The sequence below is a fragment of the Microtus oregoni genome, unplaced genomic scaffold, assembly GCF_018167655.1.
Source record: "Microtus oregoni isolate MIOR12 unplaced genomic scaffold, Mior012 000006F_ref0000085, whole genome shotgun sequence".
Taxonomy (NCBI): domain Eukaryota; kingdom Metazoa; phylum Chordata; class Mammalia; order Rodentia; family Cricetidae; genus Microtus; species Microtus oregoni.
Genome location: NW_024543065.1, coordinates 51,593,217 through 51,609,755, shown reverse-complemented (window position 1 = coordinate 51,609,755; position 16,539 = coordinate 51,593,217). Strand labels below are relative to the sequence as shown.

General features: G+C 51.4%; 2 protein-coding genes across 3 annotated transcripts; one reads left to right on the top strand and one right to left on the bottom strand.

Moving 5' to 3' along the window:
- The first annotated feature begins 1 nt into the window (after position 1).
- On the top strand, positions 2-2,921 carry Polr1g (RNA polymerase I subunit G). The gene is made up of 3 exons (XM_041653622.1): positions 2-43; positions 171-312; positions 1,395-2,921. The coding sequence occupies exons 1-3, from the start codon at positions 22-24 to the stop codon at positions 2,608-2,610; spliced, it is 1,380 nt and encodes a 459-aa protein (XP_041509556.1). The 5' UTR covers positions 2-21; the 3' UTR covers positions 2,611-2,921.
- Positions 2,779-15,945, bottom strand: Ercc1 (ERCC excision repair 1, endonuclease non-catalytic subunit). Of its 2 annotated transcripts, none has more exons than XM_041653624.1 (10): positions 15,425-15,945; positions 14,944-15,055; positions 11,853-12,068; positions 9,863-9,966; positions 9,247-9,346; positions 6,991-7,067; positions 5,569-5,668; positions 4,524-4,595; positions 4,328-4,396; positions 2,779-2,894 (listed from the first exon to the last, which is right to left on the bottom strand). In XM_041653624.1, the coding sequence occupies exons 2-10, from the start codon at positions 15,046-15,048 to the stop codon at positions 2,841-2,843; spliced, it is 897 nt and encodes a 298-aa protein (XP_041509558.1). In that variant the 5' UTR covers positions 15,049-15,055; positions 15,425-15,945; the 3' UTR covers positions 2,779-2,840. The 2 variants fall into 2 exon arrangements, with proteins under 2 accessions (XP_041509558.1, XP_041509557.1); XM_041653623.1 differs by having other exon boundaries at positions 15,453-15,942.
- Positions 15,946-16,539: the final 594 nt, after the last annotated feature.

Below are 16,539 nucleotides of genomic sequence, written 5' to 3'. Positions count from 1 at the left end.
CGTTCAGCGCAGCTAGTTGGGATGGCGGGCACCCCGGCCTCTGGTGAGTGGAGCGGGAGGGTCCTGGTGCAGAAGGGACTGGGAGGGAGGCTCCAGGAGGGAAGGGGCCTACGGGCACCTTGAGAGGTTGGCAGTGTCAAAAGGAGCCCTACACCCCGTTTTTATCACAGGCGCTACTCGGTTCTCCTGCCCCCCCAATTTTACAGCAGTATCTCCAGACTCGGATACCCCTCGTTTCTCCTTGGAGGCGCTGACGTTTCCAGATACAGAAGTGTGGCTTATCCAAGCCCCTGCAGACTTCGCCCCACAGTGGTGAGTGGTGGCTCCCACCCAACCTGCTAGGAGTACCCACACACACACCCACACCCTGGAAGCTGAACCCACCCCACACCGTGAACCTAGAACTGTAGACAGCCTTTCTGACAACCCGGAGAAGCAGCCTTATTCTGTCTAGCCCAGGCTGGTTTCCAAGTCCCAGCATTGTCTAGCCTCAGTTTCTTGAGTTTTGGAACTACAAGTGGGTGTCACATAGTCTTTTGTTTTGGAGAATCTTTTGTTTGTTTGTTTTGTTTTTCAAGAGAGGGTTTCTCTGTAGCTTTGGAGTCTATCCTGCTGTCCTGGAACTAGCTCTTGTAGACCAGGCTGGCCCTCAAATCACCTGCCTCCTGAGTGCTGGGATTAAAGGCGTGCGCAGGCCACCACCACCGCCTGGCTTTGTTTTGGAGAATCTTAACATCCTATGTAGTATTTAAACTTGGATCTTTCTGCTTCTACCTCCCAAGTACAACTACCATGTACAGTTTTATATAGTGCCGGTTATCAAATCCAGGGCCCATTCATGCTAGGCACATACTCCATGTCTGAGCCTTGTCCCTCGCCTGCCTGCCCTAAACATTACTTAGCCATTAATGATGGGGATTAGGTTTAATCTCAGCACTCAGGAGACTGAGGCAGGAAAATGGTAGGCTTCACACCAGCATGAGCTAAGGAGTACCAAGCTACCCTCACACACAGAGAGTCTGTCTCAAGAAACAGCCAGGAGCTGGGTCGTGACGTGCAGCACTTGGGAGGCAAAGGCTGGTGGATCTCTGAGTTCCCCGCCAGCCTGGTCTACAGAGTGAGTTCCGGGACAGTCAGGGCTACACAGAGAAACCCTGTGAAGCAAGCAAGCCAGAAGCGGTGGCACATGTCTATTTGCAGTACCTAGGAGGTGATCCAGGCTGATCAGGAGTTCTAGGCCTCACACAAACCCCACACAACAGAAGTTAGTTAAAACAAAACTCAGGGCTCTAGCACTGAGCTGCACCCTAGCCCAGAAAAAGCTGCTTCTAGCCCTGGCCTCCCACTTTGCAAAGGATCTAGCCAGCCTCTGCCTTCTCCCTTTCTTTCCTCAGCCTCAATGGGCGGCGTGTGCCTCTCTCTGGCTCGAAGACTGTTAAGGGCAAACTGGATGGCAAGAGGTGCCGATACCGGGTCCTTACCAGCAGCCCTCAGGCTGGAGAAACCACCTTGCTGGCATCGTCAACAGAGGCAGGAGGAAGACTCACTTGCGCCCCGGCCCCCCATGGGAGCATAAGGATCATGGAGGGTCTTCAAGAATATCTTATCTCTCGGGTCCCCCTGCAGCCCATTCCCACAAGCCTTCCACCTCAGATCCCTGCCGGCCTGCGGCCTCGGTTCTCTGCCTTTGGAGGCAGCCCTCCGGTCACAGGGCTGGGGTCAATCATGCCTCTGAGGTCACCCTCTTCAGGGAAGAGGAAAAAGAAGAGGAAGGTTGCAGAGGCCTCAGATATTCAAGAGGCAGTCAACGGGCATGGGGCCATGGAGGTGGACACAGCCTCGAGTGGCCTAGAAATGAGGAAGAAGAAGAAAAAGAAGCATCAGGTGGGCAAGGTAGAGATGTTGGAGGCTGAGACAGTAGAGTCCACGGCAGAGATGGCGGAGCCCATGGGACTGCCATTCCCATCTGCCAGCAGCAGCAGCAAGAAGAGGAAGAGCAAGTCCACGGGAGCAGAGATGTTCCAGCCAAAAGAGGAGCTGGAACACATGGAATCTGTGGTGGAAACAGAGCCTCCTGATGGGACCATCCTGTCCCCCACCAAGAAGAGAAAGAGGCAGAAGGAGGCTGAGGGGATGGAAGCAGTGGAGGCCATCGTGGCTGGCTCTCAGCCACAGATCACTGTGGAACCCCAGGAGGAAGCCATCCCACTGTCCCCCACAAAGAAGAGGAGAAAAGAAAAGAGGCAGAATTTGGTGATGGAGTCAGATATGGGGCTCCCCAGAGTGACCACAGAGCCTGAACTTTCCGAACATGGGCTTCAGGCTGAGGCAGCTCCTGTGTCTCCCAAGAAGACCAAGAAGAAGAAAAAGGAAAAGTGGCTGGGTGAGATGCTGTCCTTGGAGGCAGAGGTGTCAGAAGCTGTGCTTGCAGCTAACTTTGAGCCCCAGGTGGCTCCAGCACCCAGCAAGAAGAAAGAGAAAGGACAGGTGATAGATCCCCCGTTTGAGATGGCTGACCCAAGAGAATCCGAGGAACCTGAGGCTAGAGCAATTCAAGGATCCACAAAGAAGAAGAAGAAGAAGAAGAAGCATCAGGAAAGTGGGGTGTAAGACACTGTTCCCCACTGAGAGATGTCTCCCATGGGACAGAAGAAAAAGCAGAAGGGCCCTACTACCATCCTGGGGAAACTGAGGAACTGACAGAGCTGAGGTGGCCCAGGAAGGTTGTCAGAAACCAACTGCAGGTGTCCCCCCCCTCAAGCAAACACGTCAGCACATCCAGCAAGAGCCTGGGCCTGGAAAACGCTTTATTGCGACACTGGAGCCTCAGTGGCAGCGGGTCACCGGGGCACTTTGAGGAAGGGTTCATGGAGGACGTCAAAGAGCCTGCGAGCCTAAGGGCAGGGGAGAAAAGCTTGTCATTAAAGGCTGTCTGCTTAGACTGTGGTTGTTGCTCTTTCCTCCTAGGTTGGAGGGGCTTTGCAGGACTGGGCTCTGCTTGAGACTGCCCAGGAGGCTGGTCTCTCCACTCTTTGTAAGTGGCCCATTTATAACCATAAAACTCATCCATTTGTGGTGGCCACATCTTTAATCCCGCACTCTGAAGGGTCTACAGAGTGAGTTCCAGTACAGCCTGGGCTATGCAGAGAAACCCTGTTTGGAATAAGTAATAACTAGAATAAGTCAGGAGGCTGGCAGGATAAGGATCTCAACACTTAGAAGGCTGAGGCCAGAGATCAGAAGTACAAGGCCAACCTCAATTTGAGCTACTTGAGAAAGTCTCAAAAAAACAAGTAAAAGAAGCAAACAAACAAATACAATTTGAAACACGGTGTCAAGAGTCCTAGGCTGAGGGGCTGGAGAGATGACTCAGAGGTTAAGAGCATTGCCTGTTCTTCTAAAGGTCCTGAGTTCAATTCCCAGCAACCACATGGTGGCTCACAACCATCTGTAATGAGGTCTGGTGCCCTCTTCTGGCCTGCAGGCATGCACACAAACAGAATATTGTATACATAATAAATAAATAAATATTTAAAAAAAAATAAGAGTCCTAGGCTGAGCTGGGAGGTGGTGGCACACACCTTTAATCCCAGAACTCAGGAGGCAGAGATAGGAAGATCTCTGTGAGTTTGAAGCCAGCCTAGTCTATAAGAGGGTAGGCTCCAAAGCAACAGCAAAACCTTGTCTCGAAAAATAAATAAGAATAAAAAATCCTAGGCTGGCCCGGCTAGCTATTTAGCCAAGGATGACTTTGAACCTCGGATCCTCCTGCATTATCCAAGTGCCTACCACGCTCAGTTTACGCAGTGCTGGGATCAGTCAGGGCTTTGTGTGTGCCACGATGGCACTCTACCAACTCAGCTACATTCTCAGCCCCCCAGAAAACTCCTACAGAGCCTTTTAAACCAAGCATGGTGGCTCATGCCTGTGATCTCAGCAGGGAGAAACCGGTGGAGCTGAGTTCAGACCCAGCCTGGTCTATAGCAAGATTCAGGCCAGCTAGAACTCTTAAGACCCTGTCTGAAAACAACCACCACTTAATAACGGTGGTTCTCAACTTCCTAATGCTGCAACCCTTTCATACAGTTCCTCATGTTGTGACCCCCAACCATAAAATTATTTTCATTGCTACTTTATAACTGTAACTTTGCTACTGTTATGAATCGTAATGGAAATATCTGTTTCTGATGGTCTTAGGTGACCCCTGTGAAAGGGACGTGCTGCCAGGTTGAGAACCTCTGATTTCATACCGCTTCAGAGACTAAGGTTCCTTAATTTGGGGCCTATCCCCACCCCAATCTCTGTAGCAGCCGCCCCGAGTTCTCACCTTCTGGGGGCCCAGGCCTGGGCACAAGGCTAGATCTTCCCGTGAGGCAGTGAAGAGCTGTTCAAGGGACTGAAAGGTGAAATCAAGGAATCAGGGGCCATGTGCTCTACAACAGCTTGTCCCTGCTGCCCAGGATGTCCCCAGGGAGGTGTGGGAGTATGGGGAAGTGAGAAGCGGACGCCAGGGGGCCTCTTACTCCAAATGTAGCCAGGAGGGTCTGGCTGTCGGTCTTGTTGACTGACTTCACAGTGGTCAGACACTCCGTAGCCTAGAGGAAAAAGACAGGATGTTTTCTTGGGCCTGGGAGTACTGCTTAGACTGCAGGGGCAGGAGGAGTCCCGAAAGTTTGAGGGCAGCCTGGTCCACAGCCATTTTCAGGCCTTGTGGGCATAGGGAGATACTGCCTCTGCCTCCAGAACAAAACGGGGACTAGAGAGATGGCCAGTGATTAAGAACACGTCTCCCTCCCAGAGGCCCCACCCTGGGTAACTCACCTTTGAGACAGGGTCTCCTGATGTACCCGACTGCCCTACAGTTAGACCAGGCTGGCCTGAACTCATGGAGATCCACCTACCTCTGCCTCCTCTGTGCTGGGATTAAAGGTGTGCGCCACCACTGCCTGGATTTTAGCATGGCTGAGTGGGCAGGGCCAGGTGACACTGGCTCCCTGTTGGGTGAGTCTCTCCTCTCCCTCTGCTTCCCTTAGGATAAGGTCAGCTCCTTCCCCAGGGCTCAAACATGACTGTGGAGCCAATGTGTCCAGTGTGGGGAGTGTAGGTGCAGCTGTGGACACAAGGCCCTGGGGCCGGGTCACTCCCCAGGAGGACACCCAGAAAGACATGGACGCAGTGTCCCTCATTAGCAATGGAAATCACCAACTGATTACACAATAACATTCAAGTGGCCACTGAGTGCCAGGTGGTGGTGCAGTCACAGCAGGGTCATGACACTGGGCAACTAGGCTGAGAGGATGAAGGAGGGCTTCCTGGAGGAGGAGGCATCAGAGCTGGCATAGGACACGTGGATTCTAGCAGAGGGAATGGGATAGTAGATGCCAAGGGCAGGCTAGGAGGTCAGAACTAAGGGCACAAGGTCTAGTTTGTGCTTAAAAGACCCTCCGGACCGGTAGATGCTGAGGAGGGCTAGACGGGGAAGGAGGGCAGCAGTGTGAATGGACTTGCTTGCAAAGGAACAAGCCACCCCAGGTCAGGGGTGCAGAAGGACAAGGGAGGCAGTCTCACCCGGGACAGGAAGTTCTGCTCCAGCTTCTCCATGAGGAGGTCAGCAGGCTTCTGCTCATACGCCTTGTAGGTCTCCAGGTACCGCCCTGCTTCCTCCGCGCTGGGTACAGGACACAGGTCAGCCAGGGTGAGAGCTGTCATTCAGATTTTCCTTCATAGGACTGCTAACAATTCCAGAAACTAGGCCAATCCCAGCCCCAACTCCTGTCATCAGCAGTGAGCCCTGAAGGGTAGGTTCTCACACAGTCAGGCTAGGGCTGGATGGAGCTCAGGAGACTGCACAGCTAACCTCTGCGGCTGAGCCACACCCCCTCCCATCACTGGGGGATCCTAGGCAGGGGCTCTACCACTGAGCCACACCCCATTTCCCTTTTTCCTGTGTTACCTCCACCACCACAGGGTCTTACTATGTATTCCTGCCTGACTTTGAAGTGATCCTCCTGTCTCAGCCTGACACTAGGATTACAGATATCCATCGCCATACCCAGGCTAAGATTTCTTTTCTTTCTGGGACAGGGTCTCACGTATCCCAAGCTGGGTTTGAACGGCTTACTTAGCTAAAGATTGCACTGCCTTCTGATCCTCCTGCCTCCACTTCCCAAGCGCTGGAATTACAGGCGTGAGTCTCTACGACAGGTTTATTCAGTGCAGCAACAGAACCTGGAGCTTCCTGCATTGCCGGGAAGCTGTCAACGAAGCCAGCCCCGGGTCTTGCAAACCCTGAGTGTCTCTTTCTAAGTTGAAAGCTATTAATTTACCAGGGTTTAATTTCACTTGTGGTGTGAGGAAGGGGTGCTTATTTTTCTTCCTGAAATGGACTATCTGCTTGTAGTTTTGTTGGTGAGCCAGGTTTGGTGGCACTCGGGAGGCTGAGGCAGGCAGACTGCAGTGTTCTAGGATAGCCTTGGCTATGGAGACTCTGGGAAACAACAAACCAGAAGCACTAGACACAGACCCCTTCAGTCATTTGGTCTAACCTGGACAAGGCTGGTCTGTCACCTGCCTTGGTGCTTATAACTCTACAAAAAAAACTTGCAGGATGGTGGTGGTGCACACCTTTAATCCCAGCACTTAGGAGGCAGAGGCAGAGGCAGGTAGATCTCTGTGAGTTCAAGGCCAATCTTATCTACAGAGGGAGTTCCAGGACAGCCAGGGCTGTTACACAGAGAAACCATCTGGGAAAAACAAAACAAAACAAAAAACTAGAGAAGATACCATCTTACACATGAGAGTGTTGAGGCTCTGAGAGGGGCAGTGCCCGCACCAGGCACCCACGGAGGGGAGGTGGGAGACCCTGGGTCTCATTAGCCCAGACTGCCCTTGAACTCGGCTTATGCCACCATGCCTGGCTTAGCCACCACCTATTCAGGCTGGATGGGCTGGCACGGTGGATGGATGGGGAAAGCGGGGTCTGTGTCTTACCTCCAGGCCAGGACCAGGGTGCAGTCTGCTAAAATGCACATCTTAGCCAGCTGCTTCAGGGCCTGCTGAGGGTCTTTCTGGAAGAGAAGAAAGGCAGAAGTGGAGACCTGGGAGACCGAAGGGATTTACAGCATAAGAATCCTATAGCTGAGCCAGGGAGAGGCACAGCCAGTAAAGTCACAAGGGCCCAAGCTCAGGCCCTGGCATGGACCAAAAGCTGGGTGTGGTGGTATGCTAATCTCAATGCTGTGCTTCCAGGTCTCAGTGAGGAGCCCTGACTCAATCAATCAACCAATCACAGTGGATGTGCAGGGCTTCCTGGGCGTCTCCACCCTTGGTGCCTGTCTTCAGGCCCAAGATCACAAGAGGGGAGAGAATCAACCCACTAAAAGTTGCCTCTGACTTTTGAATGTGTGTGTCCACACATACGCACACACAAATTAATAAATGTAAAAAATACTTCTCAAATTCTTTAAAACAATATCTAATAAAGCAGCTTAGACAGGAGCCTAGGAAGCCGAGTGGAGGTCACGTCTCACTGGCTCTCACTCGCCATGGAAGGGAGGAGAAAGCAGGGTCTAGGGAGCTAGGAAGAGTGAGCAAGAAGAGGCCGACCTGAGATCCATGCACGGTGACCCGTCAGTGGTTATTATGAAAGGAGGGTTAAGATTGAAGGCTGCTCAATCATACCACAAGGACATGTGCTCAGCTATGTTCATAGCAGCTTTGTTTGTCATAGCCAGAACCTGGAAACAACCTAAATGCCCCTCGACCAAAGAATGGATAAGGAAAATGTGGTACATTTACACAATGGAGTACTACACAGCAGAAAAAAAAAAAAACAAAACGACATCTTGAATTTTGCAGGAAAATGAATGGAGCTAGAAAACATCATTTTGAGTGAGGTAACCCAGACACAGAAAGACAATTATCACATGTATTCACTCATAAGTGGTTTTTAAACATAAAGCAAAGAAAGCCAGCCTACAAACCACAATCCCAGAGAACTTTGACAACAATGAGGACACTAAGAGAGACTTATATAGATCTAATCTACATGGGAAGTAGAAAAAGACAAGATCTCCTGAGTAAATTGGGAGCATGGAGACCTTGGGAGAGGATTGAAGGGGAGGAGAGAGGCAGGGAGGGGAGCAGAGAAAAATGTAGAGCTCAGTAAAAATCAATACAAAAATAAAAATAAAAAAAGACTGAAGGCCGGAGAGGTGAGCACACTGGCTTAAGCTTCTAATGCTAGCACTCAGGAGGCTGCCATGAGTTCAAGGCCAGCCTGGGGGAGGGAGAGAGGGAGGTGGAACTGGGGCTAGTATGCAAGATATTAAAAATTTTAAATAAAAAAATTAAAAATTAGTTTTGTATCAGATTTAAATAAAATAAAATAAAAACAGAATGAGCTGGGAGATGGTAACACCTTTAATCCCTGCACTCAGGAGGCAGTGGCAAGCGGATCTGTGAGACAGAGAAACCCTGTCTCCAAAAAAAAAAAGGAAGGAAAGAAGGAAAGAAGGAAGGAATGGTTTCTAGGTCTGCAAGCAGGGAAGAACTGTGGATCTGACATGACAGGCTATTGATGAGAAACAAGATCTAAGAGATATTTAGGTAAAGGCCAAGAACTAGGTGAAGAGGCATGGGGCAAGCTTTCCTCTTATAATACTGTAACTTAGTGCATGCTAGGCAGGGGCTCTACCACTGAGCCACACCCCCAGCCCCTCACTGGGGGATTCTAGGCAGGGGCTCTACCACTGAGCCACACCCCCAGCCCCTCACTGGGGGATTCTAGGCAGGGGCTCTACCACTGAGCCACACTCCCAGCCCTTCACTGGGGATTCTAGGAAGAGGGCTCTACTACTGAGTTACATCCCTCCCAGTCCCTCATGTGTGTGGGGGGTTGTAGGTAGTGGCTCTCCTGCTGAGCTAGGAACCCTATCTTTTTTTTGGGGGGGGGGGTCAAAGTCCCACTCTGTAGCCCAGGCTGGCTGGGGAACTCTTGATTCTCCTGCCTAAATCTCCAGAGAGATGGGATGGCAAGGATGCATCAGCAAGGATGGTTCTAGCAACCTTCCCTTCCCACCTTCCAGCCCATGCAGGCTCTGCGGGAGACCCGTAGCAACTTCAGATAAAAATCCATTCTTTGTCGAGGTTTTAGGTGCTTTGTGTTACCAGGGATTCAGCAGCCCAGGTGTTCACTCCATGCAACAGCTGCATGGAAGGAGGAGGCCAGCTGGAAGCCCTGCTTACCACGTCCACTTGGACCAGCAGCACACGCAGGGCAAAGGTCTTCCCCAGGCTCTGCAGCCGTTCATGGATGTAGTCTGGATGGAGGTTGTGGTAGCGGAGGCTGGTGGAGACAGGGAGGGACAGGTTGAGGGTCTCAGTGTCCCTGAGGCACCAGGCATCCTTATGCACCTCACTGGCATGCACGGCAAGGGAGACAACACTGCCAGGGGCCCAGGGAAGTCAACCAACAGGGATGACTTCAAGGAAGGGTCTTGACAGGAAAGGGCAGCCTGGCTATGGTGTTCTAGGAGGCTGAACACTCAGCTTCTTCCTTCAAGTCAGGACCCTGCCCTTCTCCCTCAGACCCAGGAAAATAGACCCCAGGTCTTCTACCTCAGATATAGAAATCCAGCCTCCCTTCTTCAGACCCAGGGTTCAGACCCCAGCCCTCTTCTCTCACAACCTGGGGTCTAGCCCAGCTACTGTTGCTCTGAAGAAGGCCACAACTCCTTCTTCAACACAGCCATGCATGCAAAGGCCCAGAGCCCACAACACTGAACCACAGTTTCCCCCACAGAATGGCTCAAAATGACAAAACTGTGGGCAGGACTCTAACCCTCAGAGCACCAGAACTCACCTGAGGAAGAGGGCGCAGGTGCTCTGGCCCAGCACATAGTCAGGGGTCACCTCGCTGAATTCCCAGGGAACGTTGCGCACAAACTTCAATACAGGGTTGCCCCTCTGCGAAGGGAGACAGTCAGAAGCCATTAATGGGGTGACCCTTGCACTGGCCTGTCCCCCACCTCCCACCCCAAAGCCTGGAATTTGCATGTTAGCCCCCACTCCTCAGGCCCTCCCCATGGCCCTGACACACACTTCAGGCTCAGTCCCAGCATCAATCTGTCTTGCTCTCTTCTGGATCCCAGCCCTCACTGCAACCTCACAACATGCATGCTTGCCCCTCCTAGAGAGGGCTCGGCTTCCAGAACCCCACACCTGTCCCGCACCTCTCCTTCCCTTCCTCTGGTGGAATCTGCACCCTGCCAACACCTTCCTCCAGCATTACAGCGCCTCTCTGGCCGAGGTCACCATCACACTACCTCGTGGCCACCCTGTAAATGATCAGAGGCATCAGCTAAGCTCCGCCATGGCTCCCCAGTGCCCGAAGGAAGCAGGCAGTTTCCCCTGTGCTGCCCTGACAACATTCTCAGCAATCAACAGCCCAGGGCTGAAAGTGTTCAGGAAAGCCAGCTCTAACTCATGCCGGGGTCACAGCTGTGACCTGGCTGTTGCGGTCACCTGGACTCTGACCCCCTGGTTCCAGACCTGGCCCTCCTGAAGCTCTTGTGGACAGGACACAAAGATAGTCTTTGATTCTGCTGCATGCACCCTGACCCCGATTCTTAAGACAACTGGAATTTCCTGAGTGACAGATAGTATCTTAGGACTTCCTAAGCCCTGTGGGATGCCTGAGGGATGGGAACACCTTGTGTTGTCCCAGTGACTCATAGTGCCTCCTGTTTGGTCCAGAACAGATACTGGTACACAGGAGACCCAAGCTCAGAATTCAGGGTTGGGATTATCCGCCCCACCCCCACCTCCACAGAAGGGAGGAGCTCAAGGCAGAGTGTTCACCAATAGCTAGGGATGACACCAATCCAAACCTACAACAACCCAAAAGGACCGGATTCAAGAGCGTCCCTGTAGCTAGGCGCATGGTAAGTCCCAGAGGGCAGGAGTGTGGAAGCTCCAGGCCATGTTCCCATGCCATGACACCCCAGGCATTAAATGCATGGAAGAGTTAATGCATGGACAAAGGAATGAATGAAGTAATTCATCGAAGGTACCACAAACATCAAAATCCTCCATTATCACACACCACTGGGTGTGGCGGCACACACCTTTAATCCCAGCACTCAGGAGGCAGAGGCAGGCGGGTCTCTGTGAGTTTGAGGCCAGCCTGGTCTACATAGTGACATAGTGAATTCCAGGCCAACCAGGCTATATAGTGAGAACCTTTCTCTAAATAAATAAATAATTATGGGGCTCATTTGGTACAGTGGCAACAACAGTAAAATGCAGCCCTTCGTGGGGGTCCCCAGCACCCACATCAACAGGCAGGCCTCGTGCTTGGGCAGAATTTCATCGAGTGCTCTCCCTATAGGTACTGACTAAATGAACAAACCTGGGGTCAGGAGCTGAGTGTGACAGCCCTAGCAGGAAGGGCTGGGGCACTCTCAACCCACAAGCCATCAGTGAATGCATGAATGGTGGGGTATCTGTATGAAGGAACGGATGACTTCATCAATGAAGGGATATGTATGCATGTATGTATGTATATATACACACACATATATTCACATAAACGATGAAGAAACAGGATGCATATAGGAATTAATGCACATAAAGGAATAAATAAATGCATGAATGGCGGAACCTACATACAATGAAGGACTGCAGGGAGGAATTAAGGAACGAAGTGGTGAATGCATGAGTGAAGGCATGAACACACAGTACTCGTGAGAAGAGAGTGTGTGAACCTCAGACCACTGATCCGCTGATCCCACACTAACCCCTGCAACAGGGTTTCCCACTAGGAACCCCCAGAGCTCCATCTCCTTGCTCACCTGCCGCGGGCTCACCAGGATACTATTGGATTTGGCTCCTGTTTTCAGGGTCTGGCTGGGGTTCTCTCCCTTCACAGGTTCAGAGCCTGTGTGCCCTGTGGCCCCAGCCCCTCCTGGAGGCTGGGCAATGGAATACTGGGCGTATGTCTGAGGAGCTACTTGGGCTGAGCTTGCTGTAGTGCTGGGGTTCCGGGATGATCTGAATAAGGGCTTGACCTGTGGAGAGAAAGGAAAGGTGGAGGTTGTAAAGGAACACTGGAACCCCCTCCCTCCTCTGACTCCCACCCTTCTTCCAGATGTGTTAAGAACTCAAAAGAGGCTGAGGCGTTGGCTTAGTGAGTGCCTACGCATGTGCAGAACTCCGAGTGAGCCCGGCAGAGTAGTGTCCATGCCATCCCAGTGCACGGGAAGCAGAGGCAAGAGGATCAGAAGTCAAGTCATACTCACTTACTCGGGAAGTTTAAGGCCAGCCTGGGCTACCTGAGACCCTGTCTAAAAGAAAAATAAACTGAGCTGTGACTGCAGCCCCGCAACACTTCCTGTGTGAACTGCCCCTGCCTGGTATTTATCACCTTGTCTGACTGAGACTCCTCTCTTCTTTCTTAAGATTGACTTGTTTTTATTTATGTATGCCACTTACAGGCATGTGGGCTGCCTGGTATGGGTGGATGAACGAAACTTGGGTCTCCTGGGAGAGAAGAAAATTCTTTTTTTTTTTTTTCTTAAGACAGCAGCAAGCACCCTTTTTTTTTTTTTTTTTTTTTTTTTTTTCGAGACAGGGTTTCTCTGTGGCTTTGGAGCCTGTCCTGGAACTAGCTCTGTAGACCAGGCTGGTCTCGAACTCACAGAGATCCGCCTGCCTCTGCCTCCCGAGTGCTGGGATTAAAGGCGTGCGCCACCACCGCCCGGCAGCAGCAAGCACCCTTAACAGATGAACCGTCTCTCCAGCTTCCATATTTCCTTTAAAAATGTTTTATTTTGCTTTCAAGACAGGGTTTCTCTGAGTAGCCCTGGCTGTCCTGGAACTTGTTCTGTAGACCAAGTTGGTTTTGAACTCACAGAGACCCACCTGCCTCTACTTCCTGAGTGCTGGGATTAAAAGCGTGTGCTACCACTACCTGGCCCTACACTGAGTGTTTTGCCTGCTTGTGTATATGTGTACCATGTACATTCCTGGTGCCTTTAGCATTCAGAAGAGGGTGATGTATCCCTGGAACTGGAGTCACAGCTGGTTGCGAGCTGCCATGTGCTGGGAACTGAACCTTCATCCTCTGCAAGAGCAGCCAGTGCATTTAACTGCTGGGTCAATTGTCCAGGACCCCAATTTCCCTTTCTTAAAGTATAAAAGCTTTCAATTCTTTTCTTTTTTTAAAAAAAGATTTATTTATTATGTGCATAGTGTTCTGCCTGCATGCGTCCCTGCAGGTCAGAAGAGGGCACCAGATCTTATTACAGATGGCTGTTAGCCACCATGTGGTAGCTGGGAATCGAACTCAGGTCTGGAAGAGCAGTCAGTGCTCTTGACCTCTGAGCATCTCTCCAGCTTTCGATTCTTAAATGTCAGATGGGGGCCAGGGAGATGCTCAGTAGACAGTAGCTCTTGACAACCTAAGCTTGATGCCCGAGGGCTACGTGGTGGGAGGAAAGAGCTGACCCCCAAAAGCTGTCCCCGATCTCCACACAAGTGCCATGTCAAGTACACCCTGACACACAGACACAAAAAATATAAAAACAAAATAACAAAAAAATGTAAGATTCAAATTCGTACCTTGTCAATCCAGAAGACTGGTCATACAAAACACGTAGCAGAGATTACTGTGGTGAAACACACATGTAATGCCCTAGCACTTAGGAGATGGAGGCAGGAGGATTGCTGCAACTCCTAGGCCAGCCAGGCCTACATAGCAATGCTCTGTCTTTAAAAAAAAAAAAGGGGGGGGGGGTTGCCACTGGAGAGATAGCTCAGCAATTAAGAGCACTGGCTGCTCTTCCAGAGGACCTGAGTTCAATTCCCAGAAACCACATGGTGGCTCACAACCATCTGTAATGAGATACAGTGTCTTCTTCTGGCCTGCAGGCATACATGCAGGGAGAATACTGTATGCATAATAAAACTTTTAAAAGAAAGAGAAAGATGGGGCTGGAGAGATGGCTCAGAGGTTAAGAGCACTGATTATTCTTCCAGAGGTCCTGAGTTCAATTCCCAGCAACCACACGGCGGCTCACAGCCATCTGTAATGGGATCTAGTGCCTTCTTCTGGCCAGCAAGCATACAGACAGAACAATGTATACATAATAAATAAATCTGAGAGAGAGAGAGAGAGACAGAGAGAGAGAGAGAGAGAGAGAGAGAGAGAGAGGAGAAAGGCTGGCAAGATGATTTGGTGGATAAAGGTGCTTGCCACCAAACTTCATGACTCTCACAAGCTATCTATCTGACCGTTACAGGTGCTCCATGGCACACACCCATACATATACACACGCCATAAGGAAACAGTTCAGGGACTGGAGAGATGGCTTAGCAGTTCAGATCACTGACTGCTCTTCAAGAGAACCCGGGTTCCATTCTCAGCACCAAAACACTATCTCTCCAGTTCCAGGGGATCCAATGCCACCCTCTGGCCTCTGCAGGCCTACATGCATGTAGTACTCAGACATATGTGCAGGCAAAACATCTACACACATTCTACACACATATAAATAAAATTATATATATTATATATTTAATATATTATATATTTTAAAGTAGGATGGCCCATTGCTGCAATCCCAGCACTTGGAAGGGATAGACGGGAGGATCAGGATTCAAGGCCAGCCTCAGCTACATATAAATTACAAGGATAGCCCAAGAAATATGGGACCCAATCTCAAAGGCCAAAACTAAACAAAAACCATCACTGGCCAATGGCTAGCCCTCTTTTAACCACCCTGTCATCCCCTTTTACAGAAGGGAAAATGGAGGCTTTCAGAGGACAGCAGGCTATTTTTCCAAAGTAACCCAAACCTCAAAGTTCGCTAAACTCACACTGTGATCCCAGGGATTCCTTACTGTCCCCTTTACTCCCAGCAGCTCCCAAGTCCTCGCCCTTACCCCTGCAGGAGGGATCTCGTCTTCCTCCAGTGGGATAACAAACTTCTTCTTGGTGGGCTGCCCCGAAGACTGCGGCAGACTTCCCTCGTCCTTCCCAGTGTCCATCTGGGGCCTGGGAGGCGTAGGACATCAGTGTTGGCAATCCCATCTTCCAGAGGGGGACTCCGTTTACACCAGTGCCCCCCAAAAGATTGCCAGGTTCCTGAAGCCCAACCCGTGGGCCCGCCCCTCTCAGCCTTCCCACTCCGGATTGGCCCACGAACCCTCTAGCCCCGCCCCACCGACCTAGTGCCCCGCCCCAAGTCGGTCAGAGCTGGTTGGCCCCGCCCCCAGAGGCACACCTGGACGCGCTAGCCCCGCGCGGTTTCGGCCTAGTCTTAGCCTCGGCAATGATTGGCTTCTTCCTCTACCAATCATCAGCCCTCAGCCTCCCCTCCGCCCCCGCCCCTCGCCCAGTGCCCCTCGCCCCTCGCGGCCTTACCTCTGGGTCTCAGCGCTGTCAAACTCACCTGCTCTTCCCGAGGCCCACAAGAAAGCACAAGGGGAATAGAGTCGACACACCGCCAGCGCGGCCAGCGCGACCCCCGGCTGGCTTCACTTCCGGCCGCTCTGGCCCTCTGCTCGTCTCGCTGCTCCCTGGGGGAGGTAGCGCGGAGAGGAGCTGTCTTCGCTCTGCTCTCTATGGTCCTGGAGGACCGTGGAAGTTTGGGACGGAGAGAGGCGTGGGTCGTGGTACCTAAGTCTTTGAAACCATGTGGTTCTGTTACAAGGCCCTGTTGAGCACTTTCTGTGCTCCCAGATTCCAGACAGGGTTCAGTGAAGAAGAGATCAAACGAGAGAGGGGGAGGGGAAGGAAAAAAAAGAAGAGAGAGAAAGGAGGCGAGGTATCAAAGGACGCCCTCCCTTTGCATGTGGGCTGACTTGGTTTGAACCTCAGCCCACTCACGCTGACTCACTCAGCTAAGCCATTCCCCACCTGCGTGCCAAGCAGCGGCTGCTAACGACAGCTGTGCCTTCCCTGGGGCTTACAGTCCAGTGGGACAGTCAGACGTGGTCCCACCCAGCAGGGACTACCTAGAGTGGGCAGGGCCGGGATGGAAGAGTCCAGAGGACAGTGAGACCTGGTTGGGGCGAGCACCTGACCCAGCCCGGGTGTCAGAACGGGCTTCCTGAAGGAAGGGACATCTGAGCCCCAGACCTGGGGCCCGGTGGATGACTTAGTATTACTCACTTCCTGAAAGGAGAATTTCACCCTGTTCCCACTTGCGGTTCTCGGATTGCTAAGGAAATAGGGCATCGTTTTGTGAATTTAATGGTCTTATATGTTCTACGTTCTTGCTCATTTCCTTTGCCCATTTTTAAAGGTTGGCTCATATCCTTTGCCCATTTTTTTTCAAAATGAGCAATTCAATTCAGCAGTTTGTAAAATTAAAAAGGGGGAGGCAAAGGAGATGAGCATCTTCTTATTACTGCCCATTTAGTGGAGGGATGCTTGGGTGTCAGTTCTGTTAGTCACTTCCATAGAGTGTTTCCTCCCGGTTCATGCTTTGGGAATTCTCTGGTTTTGCGTGTATTTACCCAACATGTCCTACACTT